Genomic DNA, 20103 nt, shown 5'->3' with positions numbered 1-20103 from the left:
TCTGTGTACCTGCCTTTATCTGTGCCTATATTCTCTACTTCTCCCTTGCAATTCTGGATGAGTTATCTGTGATTCTAGCTTAGGTCAATTCCTCTACATGTGCACTCGGTTACACTCCTGTTCTAGGACACTGTTCTAGTAATTCTCATGCATCATAAGCTTTTCTTGCTCTACTGGATTATTCCTTTTAGCATATAAACATGCTGCTATTTCTCCTATGTTAAACAAACAGAAAACTTCTCATGACTCCATCTACCTCTTCAGCTACCATTCATTCATCTTTCTTTAATGACAAGGAAAAACGGAAAAGATTATCTTTACTTATTGCTTCTAATCTTCCTCTGAATATATTCTCTTGAACCTCATCTAAGCAGATTTTTGCCCTCATCATTCAAACGAAAGATTTCTTACCAAGGTCTAGTCGCCTCCACAATATTAATTCCAATGTTAACTTCAATGTTTTAATTTTATTTATCAACAGAATTTACCCAGTTTGTTGTTTAGTCTTTTTTTTTTACTTTCTTTTTTTAACTTGGATTGCAGGACACGCCCCTTATCTGGTTTACCTTCTACTTTTTCTTCAGTGTTCATTCTTGGACTTCTCATTTCTATCTAACCTCATAGCTTAGGTGAATTCATCCAATGCCGTGAGTTAAATGCCAACTATATGATAATGACTCCCAAATATGTATCTTTAACTGGACCGCTCCTCTGCATCCTTTACCCATATATCCACCTGCCTACTTAATAACTTTAGCCCAAAACTAACATGTCTAAAACTGAGTTCCTGACAATCTCGTCCTCACCCTGCCTAGTAAACATACTCTTCTTGCAGTCTTTCCCCCTTTTTGTTGAAGGTAACGCTATTCTTCCAATTGCTCAGGTGAAAAAATTTCAAAATATATTCAGAACTCAATAATTTGTCATCATCTTTGTTGCCACCATCCTGGTCCAAACACTATCCTATCTCTCTTGGCCTTCTAACTCATCTTCTTGCTTAACCTGAATTCCCTGAAGTCTATTCTTCACACGGCAACCTTAGGGATCCTTAAAAACACAAGTTAGATCACATCACTACTCTGCTTGAAACCCTCCATTCATTTCCCATCTCATTCAGAATAAAAGACTAAATCTACTATGACCTAAAAAGTCCTACATGCATCCAGTTAGATCTCCAACTTCATGATCAATACTCTTTCCCTTGTTTACTTTGCTCCAGTCACACTAGCATCATTGATATAAGAACCTTTCCACTTGCTATTCCCTTTGCCTGAAATGTTCTTTCCCATACACGTACATGTTTAGCATCTTCAATGTCTCCAGGTCTTTACTTAAAGCCACCTTCTTAGTGTAGTCTTCACTGGCTCCCTTATCTAAAATGTCAAATACCCCTCAAATACTTCATAACCCCTTGCTTTATTTTTCTCCTTAGTACTTCTTACTGTCTAACATATCTTTTGTGTATTAATTCTCATGAATTAGATGTTCCCCACCCCACCCTCTAACATTTAGAATCTAAGTTCCACGAGGGTAGGGACTTTGGACTATTGTGTTCCTTGCTGTATCCCTAATGCCTACAATAGTACCTAACACATAGTAGCTGCTTGATAAAAAGTTGTTGAATGAATGAATAATCCTCAAATCACTAAATCCAATTCAAAACATTCTCTCAGTCTTAATCCTCAAATGCTTACCAACCTACTGGGCAATATCTACTAGATATTCCAAACTAAACAGACGCAAAATGAAATCATTTACTCATAAAATAGCTCTTCCTCTTTCATTCTCTATAGGGACCTCTATAGGGACCAAATAGAAATAAATTAGCTATTACATTTATCAACAAGGTAGTTACTGTGATATGAGAGAGAATCATCAGCAACCTCTCCTAAATCTTCAGACTATAAGTTTTATGGAAAGGAATCATGTTTATCATGTCTACAATTACAGGCCAAACTTTAAGCACTCTGTGTGACAGAGTAGGAAATTAGAGACAGAAAGTACACACTAATTTTTTTTTAATTGAAATAAGTACCTGTAGCCAATTACGCTAGAAATTTATGGTACATATCTAGCTTTTCAACAGAAGCAAATTAGTGGGCAATAGATAGGATGACTTTCAGGAGATAAACACTTTGAAAGTTTTGCCTGAAAAACAGTCATGATACAAGAGGTTCTGTAGCTGCACATTCTTGAGTTTTCTGAAGCTGGGACCTAATCTATTTTGTTCACTCCTATATCTTCAGTATCTAGGGCAGTAGCTGGAAAATGTAAGGCATTCAGTTGGTATCTGTAGAATGAATACCTGATGATCATTTCTATGAAAAAACAGACTAATGACATTAAAAGCATAAGTAAACACATTCAGTTTTAGATATTATGAGTGATATCCGGAGCTGTTTGATAGCAGTTGAGAATTGAAGAGGAAAGTGAATTTCAAGGGAAAGGAGAGCTGGAGATACAGATTTGAGAATCTCTGCACGGAGATGATAATAAATGAACTGAGTTCCAAAATAAAAACCTAAAGACGCAGAGAGAAATAGGGCCAAGGAGAGAAACTGGAGATGGAAAGAAAATAAAACCAGAGAAGAGGCATCTAGACCAGTAATAAGTGAAGCAGTAAGTTCAGGGTTAAGGAGGGGATGATCAGTATTGTCAAATGCTGCAGGGAGGTTAAAAAGTAAGAACGCCCATTGAATTTGGTGACTTTTGAAACCTTTAAGTTACTCGTTATTGACCTTTGACTAAGTTTCATACAGTAATGGAGACAACAGACTGCAAGGGTTAAAGAGTAAACATAGGTACTTTTGGTTTCTGTTCTGACACATAAAGGCTGTGAAAGTCATCAGTCCTATGCTCACAAGAAAAAAGGCTGGGGAGACTGAAAATCAACAGGTCTTCTTAGGTCCATCAGAGAACTGAGGTTACAGGCAAACCCTTGCACTGAAAAGGTGGATATGAAAAAGAAAACAGAGAGTCACAACTTACTGGAAGCAGAAACTGCCACTGGAGCCAGCAAGTGGTAGGAAAACCTAAAAGGTAACTGACTAATTGCTGGAAATGAGTATTAACTAATTCAAAAGATAAAAACTCCTGGGGGCCCAGCCTTAGGGAAGCCCCCACACTTTCGTTTTACCTTCATGAGCTCCACCAGACTCTTGGGATGAAGATCAGAGAAAAAAAATCTCTGATAGTTCCAGCAGGGAGACAGGAAGTAACCATTTTGAAATAAACCCAGAATGTTTAGATTTCCTTAACAAAGGCCTGTCTTAAGGGAAAATTATTTACCAGAGCCTAACCAATATGGGGGAAGGGAAAGTCCATCTAACCTTTTTGTGCCACCAAAAGAGAACAATTCCGAGAAATGCTTGTGAAGGTCACAGCCCAGGGACAAAGTCCCACTAAAAGATTAAGACCTAATCATAGGATTATGGAACACTTCCTCTCCCTCATCGTCCTACCACATCAATAGGGCTCCTGTATAACCACAGGATATTATAATGGATAGAACTGCAAGGCTCAGACTCTATTTAAGAAGGAGTCTCAAGAGAAACCTAAAAACCAGAGGAGACAAAAACAAGGACACTAGAGGAAACTGAAGCCTCAGAAACCTACAGATACAGGAGACAACCTAATTCCTAGACAGATAAACATAAAATCTTACACTAAGGACTTATTTTCCTCAGTTCATGTTCAGTTTTCAACAAAATACAAGGCATACCAAAGGCAAAAAAATCTGAAGAAACAAAGCAATCATTAGAGCCAAACTAAGAGATGGCAGAGATTTTGGAACTGTCAAGAATGGGAATTTAAAATAATTATGATTAATATGCTAAGGATCCTAATGGGAAAAGTGAGTAATATGCAAGAACAGACGTAAACTCCAACCTAAAAAAATCAAAAGGCAATGAATGAACATGTAAAGAAATGGAATAGAGAAACTGGGCAGAGAAATAGGATAAAAGCATTGAAGAAAGTATTAGTGGTTTCTACCACAATGGGAGAATACACCCAGTCCTCCAATTATGACTTTTTGACTTTATAGTGGTGTGAATGTGACATGCATTGCAATGATGTGAATGTGACTGTACTCTGAATTTTTCTTTTCCCAGGCTAATGAAACTCTGTACAATGACACTCTCTTGTGATGCTGGCAGCTAGTGGAAACTCCCAGTCAGCCACACTATCACGAAGCTAAACAATCGATATAGTTACAACCATTCTGTTCTCCACTTTCAGTACAGTATTCAATAAATTACATGAGATACTCAACACCTTATTATAAATAGGCTTTGTGTTAAATGATTTTGCCCAACTGTAGGCTAATGGAAATGTTCTGAGCATGTTTAAGGTAGGCTAAGTGTATTGAACACATTTTCAACCTAACCCACTGACTTAGAATGGGTTTACTGAAACATAACCTCATTGTAAGTTGAGGAAGATCTGTATTGTTAAGCTAATAAGAAAGATCCAATACAGGAAAAAACTGGAGTGACAAAAGTGGAAAATTGATAAAAACACATTTTATGAGATCCTTTCCAAGATCAGGATTAAGTCCTAAACTGAGGAAGATGAGAAATACTATATTAGGTCAAACCAATGGTTGTATACTTTACTGTCTATGAAACTTTGTTTTAATTAGATAATATGGCTACCCCAGAAAGCAAAGGTTATACTACTTTTTATCTCTCAATCCACTCTTTCCTTAACAGATAAATCTCCTGTGAATTTGTCATTATTTAAGTAATCCCCAAGGAATTTTTCTAACACTCTCTCAGATACTACAAGAGTTTTGTGACTTTTTAAAATTTTACATGAAAGCAATTTAATTTTACTTTGAGATTTCCATAGCTACAAGTTAAAATGAATACCAGACAAGATGAGCAATAAACAATGTTATTGAAGTACATATTCATTCATTCATTTGCTGTCAGCAAATATTTGAGTGCCTCCTTCATTCTAGGCAATAACAGTGAACAAAACGAAAATCTCTGCCTTCATGAAGCACATCATAGCTCAGATGAAGACTGGTTAACAAACAAGTATATAAGAAACCAAACAGAAATAAGTTTTCATAGAAAAGAATAAAGTAAGCTAAGGAATTGAAAGTGCTGGGAAGAGTATTATTATTTTATGTAGAGTAGTTAGAGGACTCTTTGATAAGGTGACATCTGAAGGAAATGAGTCATGGGATTACCAGGGGGTACAATATTTCGAAGAACAGCAAATGCACAGGCCTTGAAGTGGGAAAATGTGCCTGATATTGTTGTGGAATATGGAGTGTAATTAGCCAAGGGGAAAGAGTCCCAGTGAGATCCTGTGGGGCCCTGGAAGGATGTGAGCTTTTTCTCCGAGAGAAATGGGAAAAATTGGAGGCTTCTGAGAAGTGATTACCATGTTGAGGGTGATGGCAAGGAGACCATTTAGGTATTTACTGCAATGTGACAGTGACTTACATTAGAGTGGTAGTTTGGATTGATTTTGCAGGTAGAATAATGGTAGAATCTGCCCATGGAGTGAGGTATTGAGAAGAGTAACCCAAGGTTTTTTACTGAGTAACTGGAAGAATGGAAATTGCCATTTACTGAAGTGGGAAAGACTGCAGAGTTGATCAGAGGGGGGAACTAAGTTCAGCTTCAAATATGAATTTTGAGATACCTTTTAACTTCTAATTGTACAGGTTTGATTTTAAGTCTGTTTTCTTGAGCGAAGTGTTAGCTAGAGATATAAACTTGTAAATCACAAGTGTATACACACTTTTTAAATTTACTTTTAAAATTTTTTGGAGGGGGAGATAATTAGGTTTATTTATTTGTTTATTTATTTATGGGCATGCTGGGGATTGAACCCAAGACCTTGAGCATGCTAACTAAGTAGGCACTTCTATATAGATAATTTTTAAAGGCAAAACAACACCACCACCAAAGAGAAGAGGTTTAAAGACTGACCCCAGCAACATTCCAATATTTAGGCATGGGGTGGTACCAGTAAAGTATTTTGAAAAGTAGTAGACATAAACCAAGGAGAGAATTATGAAAGGAGTGGTGTCCCAGAAATCAAATGAAGTGATTCTAAACTCAAGAAGTGATTAACTAGCGCAAAGCTGCTGATGGGTGAGTTAATAAAGAAATTGAGACATGGCCATTGCCTTTGGGTGGACAGCTATTGCTGACCTTCACAAAAGCTCTTTTTTTGTGGAGTGGTAGGATGGACAAAAACCTGAGTACCACATTCAAGAGAGAAGGGAAGGTTCTCTCCCAAGACCTTTCAACAAATTCTGCTAAAGAAAGATTAGCTGAGCTGGAAGAGATTGGAGAGGGGAGACATTGAAGGTTAAAAAGACAGAACACAAGTGGTCTGGAAGTGTGGGAGAGTGAATGAATTAGGAAACTTTAGTGGAATTGCTGGCCATTTGAAGTTATAAGAGAGACAAATCCGTAGAGCTGTGTGCTTTTTTCCAGGCCCCATTTAATTGCTGCAGAACAATAGAACGTTGTAAGCTGTAATGAGTTTTAAGGTAGGATGGAGGCAGGAAAAAACCTTGACTACAGAGCATAGTAATGTTCAGTCTGGTGGCTCACAGAAGCTGAGAGGACTGAACATCTGGGCACAGCTTGGAGGCAACAAGCTTGAGACTACAGACCAAAAAAAAAAAAAAACCCCAAAAAACCGAACAGTGCTAGAAGAGGTGGTTCTAAACAAACTAGGTCCTTTTTCAGACAGCAAGCACAGCAGAAGGGGTTCGATAAAGGCCGTACCAGACCAAGGAAGGAGACACTGCCGCCTAGGAGATTCGAGGGCTGCTGACTGAACACAGATGCAGCAAGAGATAGGATCTGAAAGGCCTCCCTCCGGGACCTAGGGGGATAGACTAAGGTTTTAGCGCCGGGACTTACACCGTGAGGTTCAGCTGCTTGCGGCTGTTTACCGGAGAGATGGGCATGGTGACGACTGGCTGGCTGGAGAGTGGAAGACCACCCGCTTTCCCTGGCTGTTTCTGGAGTCCCTGTACCCCAAATCCCAGCGTTAGCGGCTCCGGCCGAGGTACTATATTGTTTGCCCGGCGTCATGGAGACGGTGGAGCCCTGGCTGAACAAGCGGCCGCGCGGTTGGCTGGCGGCTGGAGGCCGAGGAGGAGGGCGGAGGCGGAGGGGAGGGCAGAGGGTTGGTGGAGCAAGAGGAAGCTCCGGACGACGACTAGAAGAAGGAGGCGGGCGGCCCCGGCCCCAGGCCCCTCCCAGGCTCTTGAGTCTTCCCGGCTGCAGGCGGATGGATGGGGCTTCTTCAGGCGGTGGCGCCAGCAGCGAAGGTGGCGGCGGCAGCAGCGGCAGCGGCTGTAAGTGCAGCCTCCATAAACCATCTTTCCTCTCCTAGTCCTGTTTGGGATAAGGGGCTCCGGAGATGTCCTCGGTCCCCTTTCTCCCTTCCCCTCCCCCACCGCAGAATGCCGCCCGGAAGACCCTTAACTTCCGGGGAGGGGTTAAGGGAAAGCTCCCAGCTCTATTCCCCTCCCAGAGTGGCGCCGGCCCCCCAAGGCGCATGCGCAGCGCTCCTCAGCCTCCCACCGCCGCCCAGCCGGGTCTTTTGCTTTGACGGTGGCGGCGGAGCCTATCTCCCCCGGCGTCCACGGCGCGCCGGCAGTCCGCTGCGGAGTGAGTTCGCCTCGCCCTGTCCGCTTCCGCCCTTTTCTCCAGTGTGCCCCCAGAGCCTGTCGGGGTGGGGCTAAGCTGACCACCCCCCTGTGGCTCCGCCTCTTTTCCAGTGTATCTCGGGTTCTGTCTCAACCTCGGGAGGCTCCGGCTCCCACTGCAACCCCTGTGGTGAGCCGGGTCCACCGCAAACTGGCCCTTTTGGAAGGGAGTGAGGTAGGGAAGAGAGGCTCGAAGAGGGCATTATTGTGAGGGAATGAAGTCCTCCCCGCCCGTAGGGGATCGCTGGCGACAGATGCCTCCTCTGCGTTTGAATGGCCTTGTTCTTTAAGCTTTTAATGGAAAGATCTCTGGTCTGGAGCCCATTTCTGGTCTTCGTTTGCTGTGTGACCTTGGGCGAATCACTACCTCTCTCTGGGCCCGTTATCCCTAAATCTTTCTCCAACACTGAAATCCTTAATTTTGCAGAAAAGCTTATGCAGTTACAAGACTGGCCCGTCTCCTGAGGCCGCTTAGCCGAAATGACCTGGAGTTGAGAGAACCTTTCTTCAGTCATGGGCGGAATGAGGCGACCTATTTATTGGGTCGCTTTTATTCCTTTACCATTGGTTGCAAATTGCATGACTCAAGGCTCATTAATGTTTTTCTAAAATTGTCATGGGGTACTGTCCTAATTCCTGGCCATTTGTTTAAAGATTGAGACATGGTGAATGGTGAGCTTGCGACATCATCGTGGTCTTTGGTCTCACTACTACTGAGGCTCTCTTTCCTTTGATCCAGATGGTGTGGTGGCTCGATTCTCCCAGTGCCTGGCTGAGTTTCGGACGTGGTTAAGAACCAACTGGTTGAGGTTCAATGCAGACAAGACGGATGTGATGCTGGTAGGCAGGGGCACACTTGGAGATTAAGGGAGGGAAAGTCCAAATTCCCTCAAGTAATATAAATGTTATATTATGCTTCCAGTGTTTGAGAACTGCTGATGGGCCAATGATTTGCAGAGTTTGGGTGAGATAAAAATAACGTGTCAACAATATTAAGAACTATCAAAATACCAGTTTGTGATAATCTGATAAAATGAGGTCACTGGATAAAACTCTTAACGAAGGAAAAACCAGAACTGTTCTTTGAAAAACCAAAAAGCTATAATATGTGTTTGGGGTAGCATTAATAATAAAAATCAAACCAACAAAAAGATGGTGTTGATTGTTGCATAGATGTGGGGCTTCCAAATGTAATGCATTACTGCTTTGCAATGTACATTCTGCCTGCTAACGTAGAGGTAAAGCTCTCAATTTCTCTCAAATGTCATTTTAAAAAATGTTTTTGGCATTTAGGTATTTTCAACCAAATTAGTAGTTATCCTTAAATTTTTACCTGCATATTATGTGTAGGCTGTAGTTTTAAATAAAAATTTTAGGAACGAATTTACAAAATAATCTCAAAGGGGGCTCATGGAGTCTGAAAATTGTTAGATACAGAACTTGGTTTTAGGGTTTTGAATGTACCGTATTAATCTATTCCATTCAAAAAGCCCCAGACTCTAAATTTTTACAGGTGTTTTCTTGGTGCATTTGAGAGGTGCCTTTTTGAATTGCATAACATGTTTATATAGTAAAGGTATATGTTACTTATATTTGAATCAGGCGTTGGTACTGAATAAAAGGTTATATTTCCTAGGTATATGTAAATTCCTAGGTTTATTTATTGGTTAGCTTGAGGTACTGATTGAAGTAAAATCGAGACCTTAAAATATTTTTGTTCATAGCAAAATAATAACTTTGACAGGGTTCGTGTGTGTGCATGTGTACTGCAGCCTCTATAAAATTGTTTAATAACTTTTTAATGGAGTATTCAGTAAATTCCTTAAAAATAATTTCCCAGTATAATAGCAGTTTTGAGTAGCTTAATGTGGTAAAAGTTCATGTTAGTTTGCCTGAAAGTAAGGAAGCCTTTAGGTGGGGAATGGGAGCTAAAGAGGCATTTATTCAGGCTTTGTAGAGTAATTTGTTTTGTTTTGGGACATTAGCCACAAACCTCACATATAATTGGAATTAACCACACCTTTTAGCTTAACTGTAAATATTCTACTACACAATTCTAACAGAACTACCATTTTGGATATCACAATAATAAAGACTATAAACTAAAACTTTAAACAACTCATAGGTAATGGTGAATTTTCTCATGCCTTCAACTTTGTAATGTTCAGTTTTTAGCTCATCTATTATCAATAGGTTTACAGATTATTTTTGTTAACCCAAGTATAAATACTGAGTGTTTGTATTTGAATACAAAGATGACATCTGTTGAATTAATCCAAAATGCTGAAGAACTTAGGGTAATGGGTGGAAGTAACAAGGAGGTAAATCATGAAAAGAAGAATGGTCCAAACATTAGAGCCATTTTGAAAAGAGCAGCCTCTCCATGAGACAGTAAGTCACTGGAGGTGATTAAGCATAGGCAGAAAAGCCTGGCAGTGGGGAAACAGGATGAGGGCTTCCTAGCTAGACAGGGTAGAAACTGACTATCAACCTCTAAGGTCCTATCCAACATTATGATTCTATGGTAATGAATAATTAATTTTTACATATTTGATACTGAAGACATAAGCAAGAGTTTTGAGAAAGACTTTGCTTTCCTTAAGATGGCTCCTACAGTTTTTAAAAAAAAGTATGTCACTAGAATAAAATGGGATTAGAACTATACTAAATTCAACAGTAATATGTTACAACATTGGAGCTGTTTCCTTTTACCTTTAGAATATTTGAACCTTAAAAAAAAAAATCACTGAACCCACGTTTACGAAAAAAAAGGAAGGAGAAAAATGTAGAGGGGATTTTCCGCCTAAGCAATAAAATGCCACTTAAAATTAGTAAAATTGATACACGATATGAATAAACTTGAGAGTCATTTATCAGTAAGATGGATATCTATTCAAATATGTCCCAGACCTCAACATTCCTGACAATTTCACAATTCATTCAGTAGGTTAAGGGATTTGCTCCCCACCTCTTTATCACAATTGGGATTTCTGTTGATGGTTTAACTGAAGAATCAAAGATTAAATGGGCTTAAGCAACTGAGTTATTCCTGTACCTTGCATTTTGACAACACTTTTTAATTTTCCTTTTGGTAACCAGTTAAATTTCATATGTTAGCTTTTGTATTTAAATGGATAATCCTCCTTCAACCAGATGGTTTTAGAAAGCCTGAGTTTCTACCTCTAGGCTCCTTATTCTTTTTATCTTTACCCACCTCAGGTCTGTGCACATCCATTGTTCTTTGCCTTCACAGCTGTTTCCATCAAGCATCTCAAAGTGAAAACTGTTTGAAAATGAACTGACTTGTAAAAAAGTCTTTTCTATTTCAAGTGCAAAGAACTAAGGTAATTCAACAGGGTTACTCTTAGAAACTATATACCTATGCTAAAATATTTATTCTCCCAAGGAATCCTGAAAAATAAGGATTTTTTTATATAAGTATTCTAAAAAATAAAATGAAAATACTTACGGTACAGTTAATGGTAAAAATTGTTTGTAGATTTGGGAACCTTAAAGTTTTCCTTTCTCTTCTTTCCCTTGCTTTTCTTTCAGTAGAAAATGTGCATCAGATGTTTATGTTTAATTGGTTTACAGACTGTCTGTGGACTCTTTTCCTGTCAAATTACCAGGTAATGTCCTTTCACTTAGCAGCTACTTCATATACCTATAAATGCACAAAATATTCATGCACAAGTTATTATTGGACATAAGAATTTCAAGTTAATGTTGACTCTTTGGAAATACGAAACTACTAATAGAGTCTAGTATTTTAAGGGAATACAAATAACTTAAAACAGCCTTCCCCATATTGTGTTGTAAGTTAAGTATCAATTTAAAAATTGTATGTGTGCACATTTATGCAATATATTGTAGTGCTTGCATCAGATTTTTTGGAGGGAATTATTTTCATATTTAACTGACTTTGGTAGTCATTTCTGAAATTGCATTAAGAAGAACCCTTGAACATTTGGGGGGAATGTCTTTATGAAGTAAGACTTTTTAATTCCTGATTTGGTAAAATATGTTAGTGCACGTTTTAATAGCACGTTTTCATTACCCGGTATCTGCCTTAGTAATGGAAGTGAAACATGTTTGTTATTTCGCAATCATTGGCTCTGGCAATCATCAGAATTATCATCAAAGCCAATTGGCAGTTCTAGGACAATACATTAACAGAAACTTAAATTGCAGGCATTTCAGGGATTGCAAATAAGCAAATTCTCCCTCCATGCAGTGGAGTCGGAGATTATTTATATCCATCAAAGAGCAGCTTGTTAGTATTTCACATTTAAAAATTTTCTCTAGTGCAGAATTCAGCTGTTGCACAATTATGTTGCTACAGGCATTGCAGAAGGTGTGTGAGGAAAAGCAAATGGAATACACGGATGGCAGACCACTTAGCGCAAACCCTTTTCTTAATCTCTGCTCTGACCTCTAAGATTTCAGGATATGGGATTTTACACTTCCTGTCGGGAATCAACCGAGAGAAACATTTGTCAAGGGATAAGCGCTTTCAAAGCGCACTACTTGCCGTTGTTGCATCACAGCGACAACCGTTTTCCAACAAATGCACTTCAAAAAAAACCTACGTGTAGAACGTAATGTATCTTTTCCCCTGCGACGTGAATGCTGAACGCGGCTCCTTTAGCTCCTTTCCTTGACCTCTCCAGTCCCTGGAGCCCTCTCCCGGGCTGGAGTCTCGGATCTGCTAAGGCACGGGAGGTGCCCGGCGCCTAGACGCCCACCTCCCCCCACACCCACCTTGACTCCGCCCCCTCCGAGTTCCTCCCGGGGAGGGCTGCCTCGGGGCCTCGCGCGCTCGCTCCTGTTCCCGCGCGCGCGCCGGCCTTTTCCCTCCAGTCCTGCTCCGCCCGGGCGCCGCGAGGGGGCGGAGTGGGGTGTGGTGGGCGCGCTCGGGCGGCTCCTGCGCGTTCCCGCCGAGGCAGCGGCGGCGGGAGCGGCAGAGACGGCGGCGGCAGCGGCTGGAGTCCCGCTGCCGAGTCTCACATCCGGGTTCTGGCCGTGACCCAGCTGCGACCGCCGCGGAGATGTGACCCGTCAGTACGGCAAATATGGCGGAGGTAAGGGAGCGAGCTCCCCCTCCCCGTCCCGGAGCCGGGCGCCCCCGGGTCCGGGCCGGGGAGGAGTGGAGTGGGCCTGGCTAGGAGAGGCCCAGCCCTGCTGGCGCCACTGCCCACCTGTTGTCCGGAACAGGCCGCGCTCTGGGCGGGAGCTTTCCGTGGAACTTAGTTGGGATGGGTCCGGGGGTAGGAGGACGCGGAGGCGTAGTTGGACTTCGGGGGCAGTTTGAAGGGTCGAGTGAAGCGTAGTAGTGCGTGCAGAGAGGGACGAGGGGGAGGGGGCGCCTGCCGGCCGTGGCGCCTGTGGCGCAACTTCGCCGGCCGGTGCTGGGGCCGGGAGTGGAGCTGCTGCTTCCTCTTCTTGCGAAGTTTCTTCCCTCCCTAACCGAGATGCTGTTGCGCCCTTATGCGTTACCCCCACCAGTTTGCTACTCACATCCCGTCTCTGTTGGGAAAAACCTAAGGAAAACGGCTTGTGATTAATTCTGTAATTTTCTTGCTGGTGACCAGATGAGCGTGGTGAAATGAACGTGGTCTTTCGCAATCCGTGGGTCTCGGTGGGGGGAGTCTCCCCATTTCTTCAGACATTCCCCCGTCTTCCCCCATAGGACCTTTTTCTCTACATATCGTAAGAGTTGCTTTCTCCCTTTCTTACTCCCCATCACTTTCCAGGCATTTTCCCCCCCTTCCAAATCAAGGCTGTCTGTTCTTGTGTTCTTTCTCTTACAATTTTTTTCCCCTTAGGGAAGAATTTTTTTTTCCCTTTTGCTCTTTTTCTAGTAAACGAGTTCCCAAAGCCCCCTTTCTTCGGTAGTGAGTTTTTACATTTTGGGGCCTCAAATCGGTAGGCAAACAACCCGTTAAAATTAATTTAAATTTGATTTATGTTAACTAGACATTTAAATTTCTGCCTGTGATTTGAACCTTTAAGCTTTTTTTTTTTTTTTTTTTTTGCCTTTTCCCCCTTACTCTTTCGATTTCCTTTATTCGCTGGAGTTCAAGAGGCGATATATTTGGACTTTTATGTCTTTGAGTAAAGCCACTCTCAAATGATTGATAAGGCTTTTTTCTTTCTTGTGAGAATTACCATTTCCATTGTCTTAGAGGCGCCTAAAAACAGATTCAGGAAGTAGGTGGTTATATTTACCATTCAACCCCCAATTTTCGTCTTCATTATTTGCTAAATGAAGTCAATGGTGAGTACACTTTTATCAATACCATATTTCCTTTCTAAACTCTGAAATGCAGAAACATAGGTTATGGAAAAAAATATTAATTTGGAAGCCTTTTCAAGTACCTGTTGAGTGGAGGGACTTTAACAGTTTTCTGGGGTGTCTCTTGGAGTCCTCCTTTCTTTTTGGAAACTGACTTTATGTCCTGGAGTATTTGCTTTTAAAAGAGAAAGAGAGATTACTGTAGCAGGATTGTTCGCTGCCAGTACTATTTTTTAAATTTTAGTATTTCTGATTGAAAACTAAACTTAGATCTTTAGATTTATTTCCATTTCTTTTGCTCTTTGTGGTTAAAGAATTGTATTTCACGGAATATGAGTTGGAGAAAACAAAGTAGTTTGTATTTCACTTAAATGAGACTGGATTTATTCCACTGGTCTGAAAGAATTTTAGTCTTGGTGAGGTTCTTAAATGTTTCTTTCCTTGATAGGTAAGCCGGGAAGGAGTCTATGTAGTTGGATTTACATATATTTTGTTAAATATGTAAATATATTTACATTCAGTGGATTCCCCCCTTTCAGTGTATTCCCATTAGATAAGCAGCATTGTGCTGTATTTGGTAATGTGATTTCTTCCCTTGTAGTGCTGCTCACAATGGTTTGAGCTTTAAGATCTGTAGTTATATTTTAAAGCAAGATATTATTGATGGAACAGAGTTTAGTGTATGAAAATACAGTAAATTTTCAGCTTAAAAAACCCTTACCCAGAAATTTTCACTGCCCAGCATGCTGAAAACTTAATATGTAAGTAAAAGCATTTTAACAGTTTATTCGACTTAGAGATTAAAAAGGGTTGCATTCATGTAAGAGGAAAAGCAGTATTTTGAATCACTAATCATTTCCTAATATTTTGAAGTGTATATTTTTGTTTTCTTAAAAATTGTATCACTTGGAGAATGGAACTCTCCATGTTCTGTAGGAACGCACGGATGGCTCAACTTCAAGAAGAAACCTGAATTTTGTTTTCAGTGCAGTTTTTTTATTAGTGACGTGGTATCTTTTAAAAATTCATCTTTTATATTCAGTTATTTGTAGATGGTTTTGTTTATAGTGAATTTGAAGGAAGAGTGGAGGAACTTTCATCTGAATCTTACAAAAAATATAGAACAGGTGAAGTGGTGAAAGGTAAAATTAATTTGCAGTTTTCCTATCAGTATTTTAGTAATTAGACTGGTTTTAGAGAGTAGTCATTTTAAAAATTAGTTGAAAGAGAAATGTTTGGTTTATAGAGTGCTTTTACTTGCTTTTGTGTGAGCTCTCAGGAAGTTCATTCTTTATGATGCCAGCATAAAGCATGTGATAAAATAATTCAAGTGCTGTGCTATTGCACTTTTTGGTTAAGGAGACCTGAGGATTGACACTAACTGGTGAAATTACAGTAAGTGCAGCGTGAGAATATGTATTTATTTGATGAATCTGAGGGAAAACAGGTTATTGAAGAAACATGTCTCCTGAGATAAATGTAGTTATTATGCTTCTGGGCTTTTTTGTTGTCGGTTTTTCCTACATAGGAGAATGACCCTGACCTTGTTTCTCCAGAAGAATATTTAATTCTTAAATATGAATTGCTTTAGATGTAAATACAAATACTGATTTTTTCATACTTGATCAGATCATCTTAGTCCATAATAAGAAGTATGTATTTAATAGTTCTTGAAATTGTAGTAACATTTAAAGTATATTTAATGCATTTAAAAGTAATCGCATATGCTCCCTTTCCTAATACTTTTTAATAATTTCTCATTGCTTATTATCCCTTAAAATTTTTAATCAACCTTCTAAAAGGACGCTCTTCTAGTCACACTTAAAGGAGGGAAATTATAGGGTAGTAGCAGTTTTACAAAGGCAGCGAAAGAAAGAATAAGAGGAAGAAATAGTCGATCCTTTGGGTTTTTAAGGAATGTGGTGTAGGGACCTTTGGGAATGAACAATTTGTCTTTTATTTCAGAGTTTGTAAACACTTGAGGGACTTCCTTTTCAGGGAAAAAAAGCCACAGTATAGTGCAAGACTTGTCTTTTTTACCTAGGCCATGTTGTTGTCTCAGAAAGAGAAGAAAATTTAATGGATTTGCTATTAATATATTAGTTTTAAGTATTTTAGTATTTTCCAAAATAATACACAGTCTTTTTTTTTTCATTATCACATCCTTCCATTCGGTTCTCCTAAAAATAGACTCCTTGTTTAGCATTTTTTGAGGGTACTTGGATTTTGTTTTTAAGGAAATAGGATCGTCTTGACTGCTGTTCTTGATAGTGTTTAATTTCTACTCTAAACGAAACTTGTTTCACTGCAATGAATTTAGGCCTTAAATAATTCTCTATACTGCTAATGAAAAAATTTTTTTTGAGTATTTTTACTTGAGAGCTATTAAAGATATATCCGAAGTACTTGACACTAATGCATGAAAGTCATAAAAAGTTTTAATTCAGAAGGAGTAATGGTCAAAACACTTGATAAGGTGGGAAAGATAAGTTGGGAAATATAGAAGTGAGTTACTTTTAGAGAATTCTTGAGACTAATCATTTTCCCAAATAATTCAGAAATACGACACTGCCATTGAAACTTCAGCGTGTCTTTATGAAATGCAGTCAGGTATATAGAAATTTCTTGCTTGGAGTTAAGATGGAGTCCCTGTATATTTCAGAGAATTTGCAAATGATTTCAAAATTCATTGCAGTGATTAAGTTCACCTATCAGTTGTTACCTGGGACCCATTCTGTTTGACTTACGCTGTGGCTTAGAATGGCTATTATAATTATGTTTATATAGATATGAAATTCATAAAGTAGCACCCCCCAATAGCTTTTTGCAAATTGAGATCATCTTTTCCCAATAGTCCTAGTTAAAAAAAAACAAACTGAGAAGAGTCTGTTAAACATATCCCATCCATTTAGCTAAGTACTCCTCAGTAGTGTTATGTCTCTTAAGCAATTTATAATAAAAGTAAAGAACTTAGATCTCAAAGGAAATTGAACTAAACTTGAAATCTAAATCTTTTCATCTAAGGGAAAATGAAACTGAGCAGAAAGTTTATATAATTTGTCCTAGATCATGCAGTTTGTCTGTGGCACGGTTAAGGCTGGAACCTAGTAGGCTTCTGAATTCCTAGTGCTTAGTAATAGCAATTTATCCTCTAAATTATTACTACTGTAGTAAATTTGCTAATTTTAACTCTAAGACTTTCTTAACCTCATTTATGCCCCAGAATTATTCTGAGTAACAGCAAAGTTAAACAGTTCAATTTTGTATGGAGGAAGAGAGGGATGTTGAGCCCTTGACACAGGGTCCCTAACTCCCTTCTGTCTTCACCCCTGTCGCTGTGAGAATCTCTGATTTAGTGTCCACATTACTAAGTAGGTAATAATAATACTTAAATGGTGGTGGAATTGGTTTAAGGGGAACAATTAGTTCATACAGTTATACTCATTGAAAATACGCTTTTGATTGCCTAGAATGAAAGAGTAATGATTACTTTGTGGTTTTACTACCTTATTTACTTATTTATGTTTTAATAATGGTGATATTCTAGTTAGTTGATCTTTTACTCTCCCAACTTATAGTTTCCTGGTATATGAGATATTTCTTACCATGGTCTAGAAAAATGCAGAAGATAAACATTTGAATGAGTCTGAGGCATTGAATATTTGTTACGACTATTAGCAACTTGATCAGCTAAATCATATATATGGGTGAAGGTATAAAAGTTAACAGTTCATTTTTTTGATTTGATTTAGCATACTCAAACTCTGTGTCTATCTCTCTAATGTTTTCTGTCTCAGATAAAACAACTATGAGTGTACCTAAAAGAAAATTAGGTTATTTTTCAAAATTACAGACTTGTTACAAAAAAGGCAAATACTAGGTTTTCTTGAAAATCTAAAAGTAAAGGAAAAAAATGAAAATGGCTCATAATTCCACAAGATAATCTCCTCTAGCTTTCTTTTTAAAAAACAGAGTTATGCTTGCAAGTGGTTAAAAAATTCCACAGTACAGAAAGGTATAAAATGAAAAAAGCCTTCTTCAACCCATGTTCTAGAGGTAACCGTTGTTAACAGATTCTTGTGTATCCTCTTGGGTAAAAACTTTTTCTGTTTATTCCAGCCCAATTTACTCCCTCCTCTGAACTTTTACTCCTAATGTATATAAATATCTATCTGTTTAGATACATGTACACATATATATTTTTAAGCATTTTTTTCTCAATCTACACAAACAAAACTGTTGAGTTCTTTTTAATAAATTAATAGTATTTGCTTTCTTGGAAGAACTGTATTTCATTTCTAATTAGTTAAATGATGGACTTTAAATTTTTTCCCAACTTTTTGCTGTGGACAACTTCATGGTAATGAATGTTACATACATATATCTCAGTGTGCTTCTTTAGGCGTATCAGTAGAGTAAGTTCCCGTTGGCAAGATGATCTCCATAATGCTTAGATCAACTCTTATTTCTACCAGTAATCTCTGAGTGCATTTTTAAATTACATTTTAATCCCCAGTGTAAAATCTTCTTTACTGCTCAGGTTTTATAATTTGAGCTTTTTCTGAAAATAGATATTGCTACAAATGAGTACCTGTTTAACTTTAGTTTTATTTTTTTCCCCTCCTTCCTCCTTTCTAATTTACTGTAGTCATTAATGGTAGACATTGTAGATGTCCTGGAGGGTATTATCAGAGACACCAGTTCCTAATGAGACATAGATAATAGTCTGACATGACAGATAACAACTTGCAGTCACATTTTAAACATGCTTTGAATAGATGAAAACCACTTTAGAAATACAGAGAAAGTAAGAGAGAAGAGGAGAAAGGTAAAGAGAAAACTTTTTTTTTACATAGTTGTTTCCTTGGGAGGTATAGAAGGGAGCAGGACCTTCACCACCTTCCATGGAACCTTGTTCAAGTCAGTTTATCTCCCTGGGTTTGCTAACCTATAAAATGAGATAGGTGGGGCAGGCATTACTGCTAGGTTTATGATCAAGTAACTATACATTTGAAAATACGCAGTACTATATAAACATAGTTTGGTTCTGCTGTTCTTTTAAATACCTAAATAAAAAAATGCCCTCATTTTATACTGAAATTTCCTGTTTTAGGATAACTAAACCCGTATTTTATTTGAAAGATAATCACTTTGTTGGTTGGGCAAAAATAATGTTTATAGTATAAACTATTTTCAAATACCTTTTTTCCAGAAGCTCTCTTTGATTTAACTTTCAGGAAATCAATCTCACTCCCATCCTACTCTGGTCGATACAGTGGAATTTTATTTTAAACACAGAGTACTAAAATATGTATCTACAGGCAAACCATCCCTACTTCCCCCTACAAGGATCCTAATCTAGCTATACCATCCGTCAAATCATGGTTCTTGAAACATTCTAGTATGTCTGACTTAATATGATTAGTGCTACCTTTGAGCACTGGGTGTTCTACTTTATGCCAGCTATGCTTACAAATGCTCCCAGTCCTCTAAACATTTGATAATGAACAGAAAATATTTGGGGCCTTTTTCAGAACATTAAAGTGGTAACTATTTACCAGTAAAACAACAATCAGTATGGTATTTTTTGGCATTTAGCACAGTTTGAGTCCTTTTACAAACTAAAGTATATAGATGCCAGTCACAATTCAGTATCTGTTCCTGCCAATATCTAATAAGATCAATGAAAATGTACCTTTTATGCAGTAGAATAACTTATTTTTAATCAGCCTTTTTTATCAGAAGACTATTAAATAGAATAATTATGGGAGTGTTCAGAAAGAGCCAAATGCTCAAAGAACTATTTCTTTTAAGCTAATTTGAAGAAAATGCTGTTTTTTCTTGTTTATGCCATGTAAACCTATTTCAGAAGTTTAAAGGAAGAAAAACAGCATTATGAAGGCTACTCTGTGTATAGTGAACCTGGAACCAGATGAAGGTAGTCCTTAACATTGCTGTAGCCTAGGACAGAAGTTGTGCTTAAACTTGGGAAATAAAATATAGTTGCATGAAATAAAAGTGGGTTAATATTTTAAAATATTGATTTGCTGTGTAATAATTTGTGTGGTGGTTAAATCCATTTTTAGCTAGAAGTGTGTAATCCTGTTCAAAAGATGTT

At 38.6% G+C, this 20103-nt stretch overlaps 2 protein-coding genes across 8 annotated transcripts in view; one reads left to right on the top strand and one right to left on the bottom strand.

Annotated features, from left to right (window-relative positions):
• DNAI4 (dynein axonemal intermediate chain 4) overlaps nt 1–7169 on the bottom strand; it is a 78237-nt gene extending 71068 nt beyond the window's left edge. The window contains exon 1 of the mRNA XM_010989074.3: nt 6897–7169. Within this exon, the coding sequence (XP_010987376.1) occupies nt 6897–6943 (47 nt within the window). The 5' untranslated portion in view covers nt 6944–7169. The remainder of the gene's footprint in view (nt 1–6896) is intronic.
• A 22-nt stretch (nt 7170–7191) lies between these two features.
• Nucleotides 7192–20103, top strand: part of MIER1 (MIER1 transcriptional regulator) — a 56464-nt gene continuing 43552 nt past the window's right edge. The window contains exons 1-3 of one of the 7 annotated variants that reach the window (XM_031465339.2): nt 7192–7336; nt 8430–8530; nt 11246–11319. In XM_031465339.2, the coding sequence (XP_031321199.1) occupies nt 7270–7336; nt 8430–8530; nt 11246–11319 (242 nt within the window). In that variant the 5' untranslated portion in view covers nt 7192–7269. Of the gene's footprint in view, nt 7337–7543; nt 7653–7752; nt 7866–8429; nt 8531–11242; nt 11320–12619; nt 12772–20103 lie in introns of those variants that run through there. The other 6 variants (XM_031465335.2, XM_031465334.2, XM_010989002.3 and 3 more) reach the window with 6 other exon arrangements.

This window comes from Camelus dromedarius, chromosome 14, assembly GCF_036321535.1.
Source record: "Camelus dromedarius isolate mCamDro1 chromosome 14, mCamDro1.pat, whole genome shotgun sequence".
NCBI classification, from domain to species: Eukaryota; Metazoa; Chordata; class Mammalia; order Artiodactyla; family Camelidae; genus Camelus; species Camelus dromedarius.
The sequence above is the reverse complement of the archived record's forward strand: the minus strand, read 5'-3'. Positions and strand labels throughout refer to the sequence as shown.